The 13595-nt window shown below is 31.4% G+C and overlaps 1 protein-coding gene across 2 annotated transcripts in view; it reads left to right on the forward strand.

The window, feature by feature from the left end:
• Vps50 (VPS50 subunit of EARP/GARPII complex) overlaps positions 1 to 13595 on the forward strand; it is a 116354-nt gene that overhangs the window by 59962 nt on the left and 42797 nt on the right. For both annotated transcript variants that reach the window (XM_046455189.2, XM_046455191.2), the window contains exons 15-20: positions 152 to 246; positions 571 to 669; positions 5341 to 5431; positions 7807 to 7983; positions 11005 to 11123; positions 13471 to 13577. In XM_046455189.2, coding sequence (XP_046311145.1) covers positions 152 to 246; positions 571 to 669; positions 5341 to 5431; positions 7807 to 7983; positions 11005 to 11123; positions 13471 to 13577 — 688 coding nt within the window. The remainder of the gene's footprint in view (positions 1 to 151; positions 247 to 570; positions 670 to 5340; positions 5432 to 7806; positions 7984 to 11004; positions 11124 to 13470; positions 13578 to 13595) is intronic.

Consider the following 13595-nt stretch of genomic DNA (forward strand, 5'->3'; position numbering starts at 1 on the left):
TGGGATTGTATTACCCTGGAGGCTGTTGGCTGCTGGCCTTTAAGAGATGCTGTTTATCCAGTTAAGAATGTGTATGTCTCATTCTATGTATAAATATAGTGGTTTTGAGAACTTTCTATATTTGGAGTTACTGAATTTTTTTTTCTTATAGGATGTTCAGCTGAAAGTAAAAACGTACTTGCTTGGAACTGATTTGTCTATATTCAAATATGATGACTTCATCTTTGTTTTGGATATAATCAGCAGGTAATGTTTGAGATCTTGTCTTACTTTTTAGTTTGATTCAACCATTATAATCAAACAAATGATAAATTAGTGAGTTATCTATATCTTCTTCATGCAAATATAGATGATTATACATTCACAACTAATTGCTACTGGGTTTGTTTATAAGTGTTTCAATATTTCTGCCCTTTGGATGTTTATATAACATTCTGAATTTGTGATTTTTTTAGAATTTTTCCAAGCATTCAATTTTTATGATTTGCTTTCTTTGAAGAAAGAAATATGAATTTCTTTTTTCTTGAAAAGATGTCATAGAAATTTACAAAAACCTTCCTATCCAACCAGGTTGATGCAAGTTGGAGAAGAATTTTGTGGTAGCAAGTCTGAAGTTTTGCAAGAATCTATAAGAAAACAAAGCATCAACTATTTCAAGAACTACCATAGGTAAGAACGCTAATAATTATAGGTAATTGAGAATAGTTCTGTGTAATGCTTATTCTTATAGTATTAATTGATATAAATAATTACTTTTGAATTTGAATGAATACATTCTGTAGCTCTAGTTAAGGATGTTTCACCAAAAATATAAAATGTTCTCATTATTTATTCATTGTCAATATTAATATATTTTTTGTCTTGGGGGATCTCAGATATTGAAATGATTTATTTATGGGTAAGAGATGATTATTATATCAGGGTTAACCAAATGAATTTAGCCATTCCTTCCATGCCTACACATAAATGGTGCAATTAGTAAGAAAGTCAGATCAGAAGAGGCAGTACTCAGAGAAAGGGTGCTTGAGAGCATCTCTCTCTTAGGAGTAAGATGGATTGTGGATGGAACTTCATGGTACTCAGATACTGACTACAAAGCAAGGATTGTGTATTATGGTCATCACTGCTGAATTTAGAAAGGGTGACTAGGAATGGTTTTAGGAGTGGAAGAAGATGGGAAAGAATGTTTACATAGCATTGTGAGTGTATCCTTAAAACAGTGTTAAACTGAGAGAAGAGAGAACCAACATTTAACTTCCCTTGATAACAGATTGACCCTAAGCTGTGCTTCTTGCATACATTTTGCCATTTGAATTGAGTCATATCTTACCTTTTATTCTGAACTTGTACTTTTTACCACTAAGTTTTGATTTTGTTCTTATTTGGTGGTAGAAAGAGTCAGGATTTCAAATTCTGCATTCTTTCTTTGTTCGTGGTCACTACCTGCTCACAGTGATATATGCCATGACAGTAGAGAGATTATTGGACATCAGACAATTGGTTAATTAATAATTAAATAGATTTTGATACAAGTTTTCTATGGTAATTGTAAACTATTAAGTAAATTGCTTTGAAAGTAAATTTAAGTTGAACCTGTACCAAAGCAGAGCCTTTGAGTTTCATAATTGAATGAAGAAAATTAAAAAACAAATTTAGTTGAATAAACATCAGGGAAACAGTAGTTGGGAAACAGTGGTTAGGGAACAGCATGAAACCCTAACACTGCTTTATTTATAACTTCCTTTTGTGCTAAAGCAGAAGGTCTGGCTGTAAACATTTCTATACAGAAGGGAGCGAGGCCTTTTAATCACAGATGAAGAAAAAGGAGCCAGAAACCTCAATTTCCCTGCCAGCATAGAAGCATGCCAGATTTTAGTTTCCCCAAAGATTGCTTTTACCCAACAGAACAACGGGGAGACCTTTTCAGGTGCGGGCACTGTAACAATACTGATTCCTGTAGTTGCCTCCATTCTAAATCCTGCTTATTTTGAGTGTTTGTCTTCTGTGGCAGCCAGGCATGGGCATTTTATTTTAAACTCTGACCGTGATGTAGATTCCTCACAATAATTCACCCTGGTGCAGTTAAAGAAAATGGAAATGAATTATTTAATATTTTTAATCATTTCACGTTTTAAAGGACTTCTCTTAGAAATATTTGTGAACTTTGTTTCTCCTTGATGTGACTATGCTGTATTTTTAGAGGAGCTAAATGGGGGAGATGATAGGCTTTGGTCTCTGCCCTTCCTTGCCAGCTCTTTGGGGTGTGGTTCCATCAGTTGTAATCTTAAAGTGGTTTGATTAAATGGTCTCTATAAGCATTGCCTACACATTTTCCTTTTTTTTTTCCCCCTCCTTGCTGTGTTGTATAATGTAAAGTTTGGGACAGCTTGAAAAAGCAACGAATTAACTATTTTTTAGTATAATTTTTTCCCCAGTGTTAAAACAGAAGTTTAAGCCTGTGTAGTTTGTATCTTTCTCTTAACAGTTGCCACTTCAAAATTATAGTGAAAATCACTTGGTAAATATGGCATCCACCATCAGTGTGTTCTGAAGTACTTCTCCCCCTTGCCCCTTAATGAAAGAAGGTTCACTTGACAAGCAGTTTAGAAATGATACCTGTGGACTTATGTTGAATTGGCTAAAATTACATTAGCCAGTGATAAATCTAAATCTAATAAATGCCAATTTAATATCCCTTTCACCAAATCATACTACAAATACTGAAAAGCTGTGTGAAATATGATGATATATGGGTCAAGTGTGTGTTTTTCAATAAAACTCTTTAAATGTATAATAGTGTGTTTTGTGATCCTCTACTACTAAATAGAGCCCTTGAAAAGGAAGAAATACTTGAACCAAATTACTCTTACTTTGGAAGTCTATTGAGGCTATTTGTTTGAAGATGTAGATACAATAAAAAGATGAAAATAGAAGCATTTTGCTTTCTTGAGGAACATCTATTTATTAAGTGTACTCATGTTATTTGTGGTAGTTGTATAAAATTTACATATCATTATCTTTTTCTAGGGCAAATTTGTATAAAGTATGAGTGAACACAGTATCATTATGAATTTTTATCTTTTAAAATTACAAAATATATTTAAGTTCCTTAAATTTCTTTATGTTCATGTACTAAGTTTGCATACACCAAAGTTGTCATTCTTCTGCTAGGTGTTGCAAGATTTCTAGAAGCACAGATAGTCTTATTTAAACAATGATGACATAGAAATTATGTGGCAATGCATAATTATTAAAACATTTTTTATATTTGATTTTATATATTACCCTAATCGTAACCCTAACCCTAATACCATCACAAATAAGAGGAAGGCAGAGAGAGAGAGAGAGTACAGATGCTGAGGAAAAACTACATAGAAAAGAAGGCAACATGAAACCTGAGGTGGAGGTTAGAGTGGTCTTGCTGTAGCCTCAAGTCTGAGAATGCCAGCAGCCACCAGAAGCTGGAAAAGGTGAGGGGTGGATGGATTCTCCCATACAGCTTCTCGAGGGACTCCACCCTTCCCAATACCTTAGTTTCACCCAGTGTTGCAGATTTGGGGCTTCTGTCCTCCAGAATTGTGAGAGAATAAGTTTCTGTTGCTTAAAGCCACTCATTATGTGATAATTTGCTACAGGAAACTATCAGAAAGTAGAATTGCTGGATTCTATGATAAATATGTTTAGCATTTTGAGGAACAGCCAAACCATCTTCCACAGTAGTTGTACCATTTTACATTCCTACCATTATTGTCTGAGGGTTCCGATTTCTCCAAAACTCGTCAACACTTATTTTCTTTCCTTTCAATCATAGCTGTCCTAGTATGTGTGAATGTTATTATGATTTAGGTTTGTATTTCCCTAATGATTAAAGATGTTAAGTTTTTATGTGCTACTGGCCATTTGTGTGTGTGTGTGTGTGTGTGTGTGTTTATTTTCTTTACAGAAATGTCTATGCAGAGCTTTTGCCCATTTTTTAATTGGGTTAATTGTCTTTTTATTGTTGAGTTGTAAAATTTTATAATTTAAGTTCTTAAATTAGATGTATAATTCATTTTAGTTAATTTTAGTGTGTGGTATTAGGCATGGACACAAATCACTTTTACCATTTCTGAGCCATTCCCTCTCCCAGTATTTTTCCTGCTCGTTTTTTCTATCCTTTCCATGCAACTGCATGCACACTAGATGTTTCCACTCTACTACATATTTCTTATGATCTTTTCTGTTTTTTTTTTTTTTCCTATTTTTCCATTTGATCTTCAGTTTGGGTATTTTCTATTGATCTGTATTCAAGTTTACTAATACTGTCTTCTGGTACCCCTTGTCTGTTGTTCTGCTTATTCAATAAATTTTAATTGGACGTATTATTATTTTTTGATTCTGGAATTTCTATTTGACTCTTTTTTGTTTTTATTATTACATTTATTTGAAGTTCTTTTTTTGTATCCATTTTTGCATCTTTGTCTCTGTTTTATTTAACATAATAATCTTAAGGTCCTTGCCTGTTAAACCCAATATTTGAAGCAGTTCCTGCTTTCCATATATTTATCTGTTTATCACCTCTTTATTTTAGAATCTGTATTGGAAAAAAAGAGAAATCTCGAGTTTTGTTTTTTAGTGTGTAGCAACAGCTTGTGGTAAGAAGGGAAAGAATAGGACAGGTGCTGACCCTTTATTCAACTAGAAGCAAGGATTTGTTTTCCTGGGACTCTATATATGACATAAGGATTACTCTGGACAGATAGACTAGTAGCATTAAAGAAAGAGCAATATGACATAGGTGATGTCATACTGTCCAGACAGTCCACTGACTGTCCAGACAGTCCACTAACATACATGTCTTACCTACTAATTTAATATGTGGACATAGGTCCTGACTAAAGATCTTTGAAGAGTGATTAATTATCTTAATATTATAGCTGAGTAAGTATGGGTCAGATCTATGCTGTTTAGCATAAAGTATTAGTATGTATATTTTCATATAATTTGTAAATTATTTCTCTGTGTTTTGGCATTGATATATGATTAATAAGATATTTAGGCACATGAGTTAGTGACAAGCTTTTAGTTTTGTTCCTTAATAAATATGCCATTTTCCATACATTCATTATTTTTGCAGTAAGGTAAAAATATTCAGCTAGTAAATATTTGAGAGTTTTTTTTCTCTAAAGAATAAAGTATTAGCAAGTAAAAATGAACATTTATGTTTATTGTGTTAATCTGAATGGGTTCTCAAAATTGATTATGATCATGGTAATCCTATAATTATATGGTATTTATTTCCTCAGTTCCTATGTGCAGAGTATTTTTCTTCTTTAAGGTGTTTATTTTCTTTATTTTAAGAACACGACTTGATGAACTGAGAATGTTCTTAGAGAATGAGACCTGGGAACTTTGTCCTGTTAAGTCAAATTTCAGCATTTTGCAACTTCATGTAAGTTTTTCTTAAGAGCAGTGTGTCTTTTTGTCATCTTTTGATCTTTTTACTTTTTAAAAAAGCATATTAGCATTTAAAAAATTAGTGAAATTAAGTAACCATGATGTGTCTTCCTTTCTTGAAAATCGTTAGTGGTAAATCCTTTCAATAAGAGTGATCATTTCATGAGTATGAAAAATCCATCTATTTACAAAATACAGTTTACATTCTTCAGGAAAACTTTTTTCCCTAAGAAGAATTGCAGTTAAATTGGCCTTTTTTTCTTTCAAATTCAGAAAAGGGTATATTGCTATATTTAAAGTTTTCAGAAAGCTTTTAGTTATATTTTGGTACTTTTGAGTAAAAATGCTTATTTACATATGTAGAATATTTCTTTTCTTAAAGGGACTTAAATTATGCTAAGTCCTTTTTAATTATGCTAAGGCTCTTAAATTTGTACTACAATTCATAAATTTGCCTGTACTGAGACAGTGCCTCAGAAATAAAAGAGATACTTATGAAAAAAAACTTACCTAATTTTTATTAGTTAATTGGATTCCTTGAATCTCTATAGAATAAGGAATCTGTAAAAAAAAAAAAAGTCCTAAATAAAAAATTAAAGGTAAAATCAAAATGTTGATTTTACCTTTAATTGAAACACACTGCAAATATTTGTTTGAAATATTTTGTTATACAAATATCAAATATCAAAATGCAGCGCATATACTTAGATCCATGTGTTGAAAGTAGTATGTTCGGTTTTTGACTTTGAAAAGAATGGCTTTCTGTAATCAGTTTTCTTAGTCTGGATAAATGCAAAGACAACATGATTAGTTCTAGTGTGTTCCTTTCCTAATATTCAAATATTAAAAATACTGAAATGTGTTGGTAACAAATGTTTCAAAGACAACAAAATTAGCATTAATTTTAATTAACACTATCAAAATAATGTAATTAACATTAACAGAATCTACAGATTCTAATATAATGAAGATAATTTCTTAACATTATTTAGAATTGTAAGTTTAACATTAATTTTAGAATATATTTAAATAATTTTATTTGAATTTTTATTTAACTATCAAATTGTGAATGTCTACATACATACTTAGTATAAGAACTTATTTTAGAGGCACCTTGAAACATTTCTATTCAGGGAAGCATTATTTCCTTTAAAGGGGTTACCTTGAACACTGTGCACAACTTGTTGTTTACTAGATGCATGTTCCATATTCCTAGATGCATGTACTGTATTCTGTGGATACTTAAAAAAATTGTCTCATTAATTTATATTAACCCCTTGTTTATAAAATTATAAATTAGAAAAATAAATCGCATGATTCTTAGGTGTTACAGTGAATCTGATTTAAGGTGTCCTTGAAGTTTAGAAAGAAAAAGCACACATTCATAATTTAAAACTTAACAAGCCAATGTATCTTTTAGAAATTTAAGAATACCTTTTAATAATATCATTGGATCTTATAATAAGAATATTATTGAATATGAAATTTGAGATTAATCTTTAGATATAGAAAAATGTTGAATTTTTTGTGATAAATTATCAAACCAAAAATATAATTCAAATGAACTTTAAATATTATTTTAAAAGATAACTTTTTCTCTAGCTAGCTGTATAATCTTGAATTTAGCACTGAATCCCTTTAGAACATCTCAAGTTTCCTCATCTGGATAATGCATGATTTGAACCAAGTATTACAACTCTTTTAGCCCTGGCATTTATGATTCTCCCAATCTAGATTGTTCCTTTCATTTTACAGATGAAGAAATATAAGCATAGAGAAGCCAGGTGATATTCCCAATAGTATGTAAAAAGTTAATGGAATGTAATGGGTTAAATATCACCTGTGTTTTTGTTGTCTCCTTGTTGGTATATAAAGAAAAGTAAATGAAGGTTTACAGATATGTACACAACAAAGTAAGATATATACTTCATGCTTTATTATAGAATATCTTAAATGGTACAAGCATATGAGTAAGCAAAGTGTGTGACTTAATTCATTTTTATAAATAATTCTATTTGTTCAAACTGTATCCTGCTAGGACTTTTATTGCTACATTAAATTTTCTTTAAATGTCATTCAAATTTCTTAAGCTATTTAAAAAAAAAATCTGCAATTCCTTAAAGTCAACGCCAAAAGTAGCTTGATGCAGATAGCACTGATTTAAGTGATATAATTGACTGAGTTGTCATTAGGAAACATTTAAACTTGTCTTTCTAAGATTGTGATTTCAGACAACCTGTAAGATTTAAAAGCAGATTAGATCGTGATTTTTTCCCTGATTCACTCTACATTTACATTGATAGAATATGTTTATTACTTGAATTTTATTGTTTTTCCTAAAAGACATCTGGTTCCTTTTTTAATGTTTAGGAATTTAAATTCATGGAACAGTCTCGTTCCCCATCAGTTTCGCCTAGTAAGCAGCCAGTCTCATCTTCTTCGAAAACAGTTACCTTGTTTGAGCAATACTGTAGTGGTGGGAATCCATTTGAAATTCAGGCCAGCCACAAAGATGAAGAAACAGAAGATGTCTTGGCTTCTAATGGGGTATGTGATATTTCTAAAACATACTGTGAAAAGCAAGTTAGATTTATTTGAAAGTGTTTTAACCAATGAGGAAGGTAATTTGCTAGATTTATTTATCCACATACCAGCTACCTTTGTACGTACATCATATACTTACAATAGTACTTGTATAGGTAGCGACTTTTCAATACATTTCGTTGATGATGTCCTTCTGAACAATACATTTTGCCTTTATGCTTGCTTTATGTTCTTACCAGATTATGGGAGGGAATAAGTCATCTGCACTTTTTTTCTCAGCTCTACTCCTGGGTATCTAATCATTTTGTTCCATGTTCCTTTATCTGAGAGAGAGAGTAGTGTCTTTTCTAGTCACTTGGCAGGGATGTTTTTAAGATTTAGAAGTACATTGCTTTAGCAACATTTTGAGAAGTTCAAAAACAGTCTTAATAGTGTTTAGTGGAAAGAATTTTAAGTCTGGTAATAAGTATTGCCTTTATTGTTTATTAACTGTGTGACTCTTAGAAAATTATTTTGTGATTCTGAGTTATCCATTATTAACAGTGAGGAAAATTCTTGCTTCCCAATTGCCATCAAGGTATTCCAAAATATTTCACTTGGCAAAGGATGTTGTTTGATGCATCCTTCTAAGTGTCATAATTTCTAAATGAACTCACCATGATTTTTATTTTAGATTTGGTGAAGCCAGAGTGAAAATTGTTCAGATTTGACCTGAGAAAAATCTATTACATTTGTTTCTGTATTTAATTTTGGAATTTCTCTTTTGTTTACTTAACATGTATTTTTAAAACTACAACTAGGAAAATATACCATCATCATGTCTTATCAAGGACTTTAAATTATTTCACAGTAAGCCATATTTAAAACTATGGTTCTTTGGTGACATTTTGCCCTATATAGACTAAACTGAGAAGAATTAAAAGGCATTTCAGTTATTTTGAAATAATGTTTCCCTCTATAATGATTTGTGAATTTAAAAAATATAAATTAAAATTAGAAAATGAAAAAAATACATAAAAATTTTAAAATGCCCACACAGTATTTGATCCTTATTATTTGCATTAATTGTGTTCCATATGGTTGCTGTGAACACTTCAGATAGCACATGCTAAACCATTGCTTCTGTGGTTCATATAGAATTAAATTCCTGTGAGCTTCTAGTCGCAAAATACTCACCAACTCATCAATTCATGACCTTGTTTTATGTATGCTTCTATTAAAGACATCGTATGTAATATATGCTGTTGATTCATTAGCATTGAACTTGTGGCTGACAGCACTGTAACTTATGCCAAAGTGAAGCTTATCCAGCATAAGCGTTTTCTCTGTAAGGGAAATCACATCTGCCTTGTACTTAGGAACACTATAGAAGACTTCTGCACTGTCTTGAAATGGAAGCCATTCTAAACAAAGTCACCAACAAAAAGCATGGAAATATAAAATACTGAATAAACCATGATAAGGACAACTGTTTATGGTATAAGAGCAAAAAGAAAGCAGAGCATACCTTCAGCTGAAAATGTGTATATTTGATGACTCAGAGTTTGTGCCTCTGCACATGTCCATGAATAATCACAAAAGTCTCTTAAACATTGATTTGGAGCTTACAAATAAATTTTAGGCAAATTTGTAAGAATCTAATTAAATAATGAATACCCACTATACCATGTAATCATAAATCTCTGTTGTAATAACCAGGAAACCCTAGTTTGCATGAAATACTGATCTGTATATCACTGGAATCGAATTATTTATATGTATAGAAGAAGCCTACTTTGCTTTTTTTTGCAATTATTAATATGTGATCTAATCTTTTTAGATACAACTTAAGTCCTTGAGAACCTGAATCTAAATATGGCCTAACGAAATGCTTTTCCTTAATAGAACTTTAAAAAGTGGTTTGTTAAATTGTTTTCATTTTGTCATCATATTAGTTTCCTCAACTGTCAAATGAGATTAAACTTTCTCAGAATTGTTTTTAGACTCAGTGAGATAATTCATGACAGCAGATTGCATGCCGATGGGTTCAAAATAATAATTTTTGGCCAGATCTTAACCCTATTAATCGATAACAATAGTTTGATGATGATGATATTGCCACTGCTTTCTGTGCCTTTCGTGGTTTCCACTGTCCTTCCCCTTGCTGGCATTTGGCCATGGTAACATAATAGATGGTGAAAATGTTAGGAAGGTATACATCTTTTCAAGAGTAAACCAACCATGTTTGTCCTTGCTCTCAGTAGGTCCCTGGGTGTTGAACATAATGCCCTAAGCTGCTCTTGGAACTAAAGCTCATTGTAATGAATTAAATAGAATATATGTGTGTTGTATGTGTTTATTAACTGAGTTAGTACTTCCAAAGAGGTTGAGAATTGCACACTCAACCTCTTTATAATGAGTTAACAAATTGGATATAAGTTTGATGAAAATTCTAGATTGTTTATTAAAAAGAAAGAAAGAAAAATGTACTCTTCGTTTCTCTATTGAAGTCCAGTAAATAAAAAGAAAGAAAGAACACTTTGTTCCTCAGTTAAGGTTCAATGTTTTTTGTTTTTTGTTTTTTTTTAAAGAGAGAGAGAGAATTTTAATATTTATTTTTTAGTTTTTCGGCAGATACAACATCTTTGTTTGTATGTGGTGCTGAGGATAAAACTTGGGCCGCACGCATGCCAGGCGAGCGTGCTACTGCTTGAGCCACATCCCCAGCCCTCAGTGTTTCTTTTGTTGTTGTTTTTTGGTTTTTGGTTTTTTTTTTTTTTGTAAATGGAGATGTGATTTTGTTAGATAGTTACAAGCTTTTATAGGTATAATTTTTTTTTTCCATTTCTATTTAGCTGGATTAAGGAGGATGATAGAGAAGAAAATGAAAGGAGGATTCTTGATGGCAAAATTAAAGCTAAATTATTAAGAATTTACCTAGATAAACTATTTCTTATAAAATTGATGTACTGTTAATTATTTTGAAAGAACTCAAGAAAGGTTGCACTTTGTACTCACTGTTGTATTTTACTCTGTTCTCTTTAGTATGAATCTGATGAACAAGAAAAGAGTGCCTATCAGGAATATGACAGTGACAGTGATGTTCCTGAGGAACTCAAGCGAGATTATGTGGATGAGCAGACAGGAGATGCTCCTGTGAAAAGGTAATTGTTTAGGGTGTATGGTATTTAGCATTTAATGTTGTACTCTTGACATATTGAATTACCTTTAAAGGTCAAGAAAAAAAATAAAATAAAAATTTAGTGGTTATCACATCCTATGAAAAAAGTTAATGTATTTTAAAGAATGATTCCAAAAGACTGAAAATGTAGGTTTTCTTTTATATTCCATAACAGTAGATTTTCAAGAAAAAATATCTCTAAGAAAAATTCTACTTAGCAAAGCTTTATTTTGTTATTTCACAAATGAATTCATTTGACTATGAATTTGACTGTTACTATTTCAAAATAAAGAAAAAGAATATATCACATCAGGTAATTTTAAAAGGCTAAAAAAAGGTTTTAAACTAGTTTTTCTTAAAATTTACATAGCCCTTTTGACATTGTTTTTTGCAGAATGATTCTAATTCCTATTTTTTTAAATTTCACAAGACAATCTTTTTACAAATTTTTAAACAATATGAAATGAAAATGAAAATATTGGGCATAACCAAAGATCTTTTAATTTAGTGATCAACAGTTTTTACAAAAGAACAAAATCTTTAGATTTATAAAATCAGTGCTGCCTTTCGGGGCAGTACTTGCTTCACATAGATCAGAGAACCTCAGAGAGAAAATGGCCATTATTTTCTTTGTGGTGTTTTTGCCTCAATCTAGTAAATACAGCAGGTCTCTACTTATTTTCTGGTGTTTCCAGTTCTGTATATGGACCTTCTATTAAGGTTTTCTATTAGTGGTTGAGTTTTGTTTTGTGACCAACTATCTTCTTTTCAGATAGGCAGAGTGAATAGTGATTCTCTGGTATTTTCAGATGCAAGGGTTTTACACTAAATGTTCAGGTAATAGGAAGTATTGTTCTTATTACAGATAAGACCTTTACTGATGATTTTATAGAAGGCAGACAATATGATAATTATATTAGAAATTTTTTTACCTCCTCCCAGTTAAATGTGCCTGATTTTTATTTATTGATATTATTAACATCAGAAATTTAGCAAAACACAAATGTTCTTTTCTTAAATAATAGATTTAAGGGACTGGGGATTGGTGTAGTGTTAGGTGCCATGTGTGTGATCCTGGTTTTAATCCCCAGTACTGCAACAACAAAAGGACTTAAATGATAGATTTAAGTACACTCTTCCTTACTCTTAAACCTCATGATTTCTAGATACTTGATTAACTTGAAACACTGACTGAAATAATTATCTCCTTAAAAGTGAGCAAGTCATGTAGTTGTAGATATATTAATTGGGAAAATTTATTTGTATGGGTTTTTATGTATGTACTGAATTTCTTCACTAGATATGTTTTAAGTATAGTTTGGCCAAAATGAAAGCTCTATTAAGTTGAAATAAATGACTAAAATAGAGTCACTTGTTCACGTATGTATACCTCTATTTTTGGTAGTTAATGCCGACTCCTAAACCCTATAACCTACCCATAAGAAGTTTGAGTCATGTGAATTACTGAAGTCAGTTGGTTAGCAGTTATTATCAATTCTAACTTCTCAGTTTCCCTTGAATATATTAATTTTCCTGTCCTAGGATGTAATGACCATCCTGTATCATGCCAAAATCATCTCTGTACCAGATTATTCAATCATCTTTCTAACCTTGGCTTTATAGAGTCTTACCTCCTTCCATTTCATTCTTAATATGAATTTAGATTTTATTTCTTAGATACAAATTTAATCATGCCATTTTCCTGGTTAAAGTTTTTATTGGTTTACTACTGCATTCATGATAGGGTTCATACTATTTAGGTTTGATTGCTTTCAGTTATCTTCTCTGTGCTTACCTCTTTTCCTGTCACTTTTCTGTCTGCTACAAGCTACTATCGTGGACTCCAGTACTTCTCTCAGCATACAGTATTCTCACTCCCTCTGCCTCATTACTTGCTGTCCTTTGTTTTCTGCACTTGCCATATGACTTCTGCTTTTCCTTTGTATCTAGTGCAGCCTCTCTACCCCAACATTGCCATCATACTTTATATTTTATTCTAAGGAGGGTATTTTTTTTCCCTAATTTTCTGCAATCAGGAAAGTTAGTAAATTTGTACCTATGTATATAATTTCCCTAGAAAATCTGCTTTTTAAGTCATGTAGCTTTTTATTAATGGTTGATAATTTTGTTTTAGAATCAAAGAAATGCATGAAGAGTACTTATATTTCTCTGCTTATTTATTTATCTTTGTATCTGTACTGTGAGTTCATCTGAAACATGGTGAGAATTTCAGTGAGTAATTAGTGAATGAAAGCTAGATGCTAAACTGAATAGCTTATTGGTTTCTTACTTGATAATTCTAATTGAGACTCTTGTTTTTCTGTATTAAGTGTTTCTCGAGAAACCCTAAAAAGTCGGAAGAAATCAGATTACAGTCTAAATAAAGTGAACGCACCCATCTTAACAAATACGACGTTGAATGTAATAAGGCTTGTTGGTAAGTAGCTACCCCTTT

The sequence above is a fragment of the Marmota monax genome, unplaced genomic scaffold (assembly GCF_021218885.2).
Source record: "Marmota monax isolate L192 unplaced genomic scaffold, Marmota_monax_Labrador192_F-V1.1 WCK01_AAM20220418_F8-fsc00264, whole genome shotgun sequence".
Taxonomy (NCBI): domain Eukaryota; kingdom Metazoa; phylum Chordata; class Mammalia; order Rodentia; family Sciuridae; genus Marmota; species Marmota monax.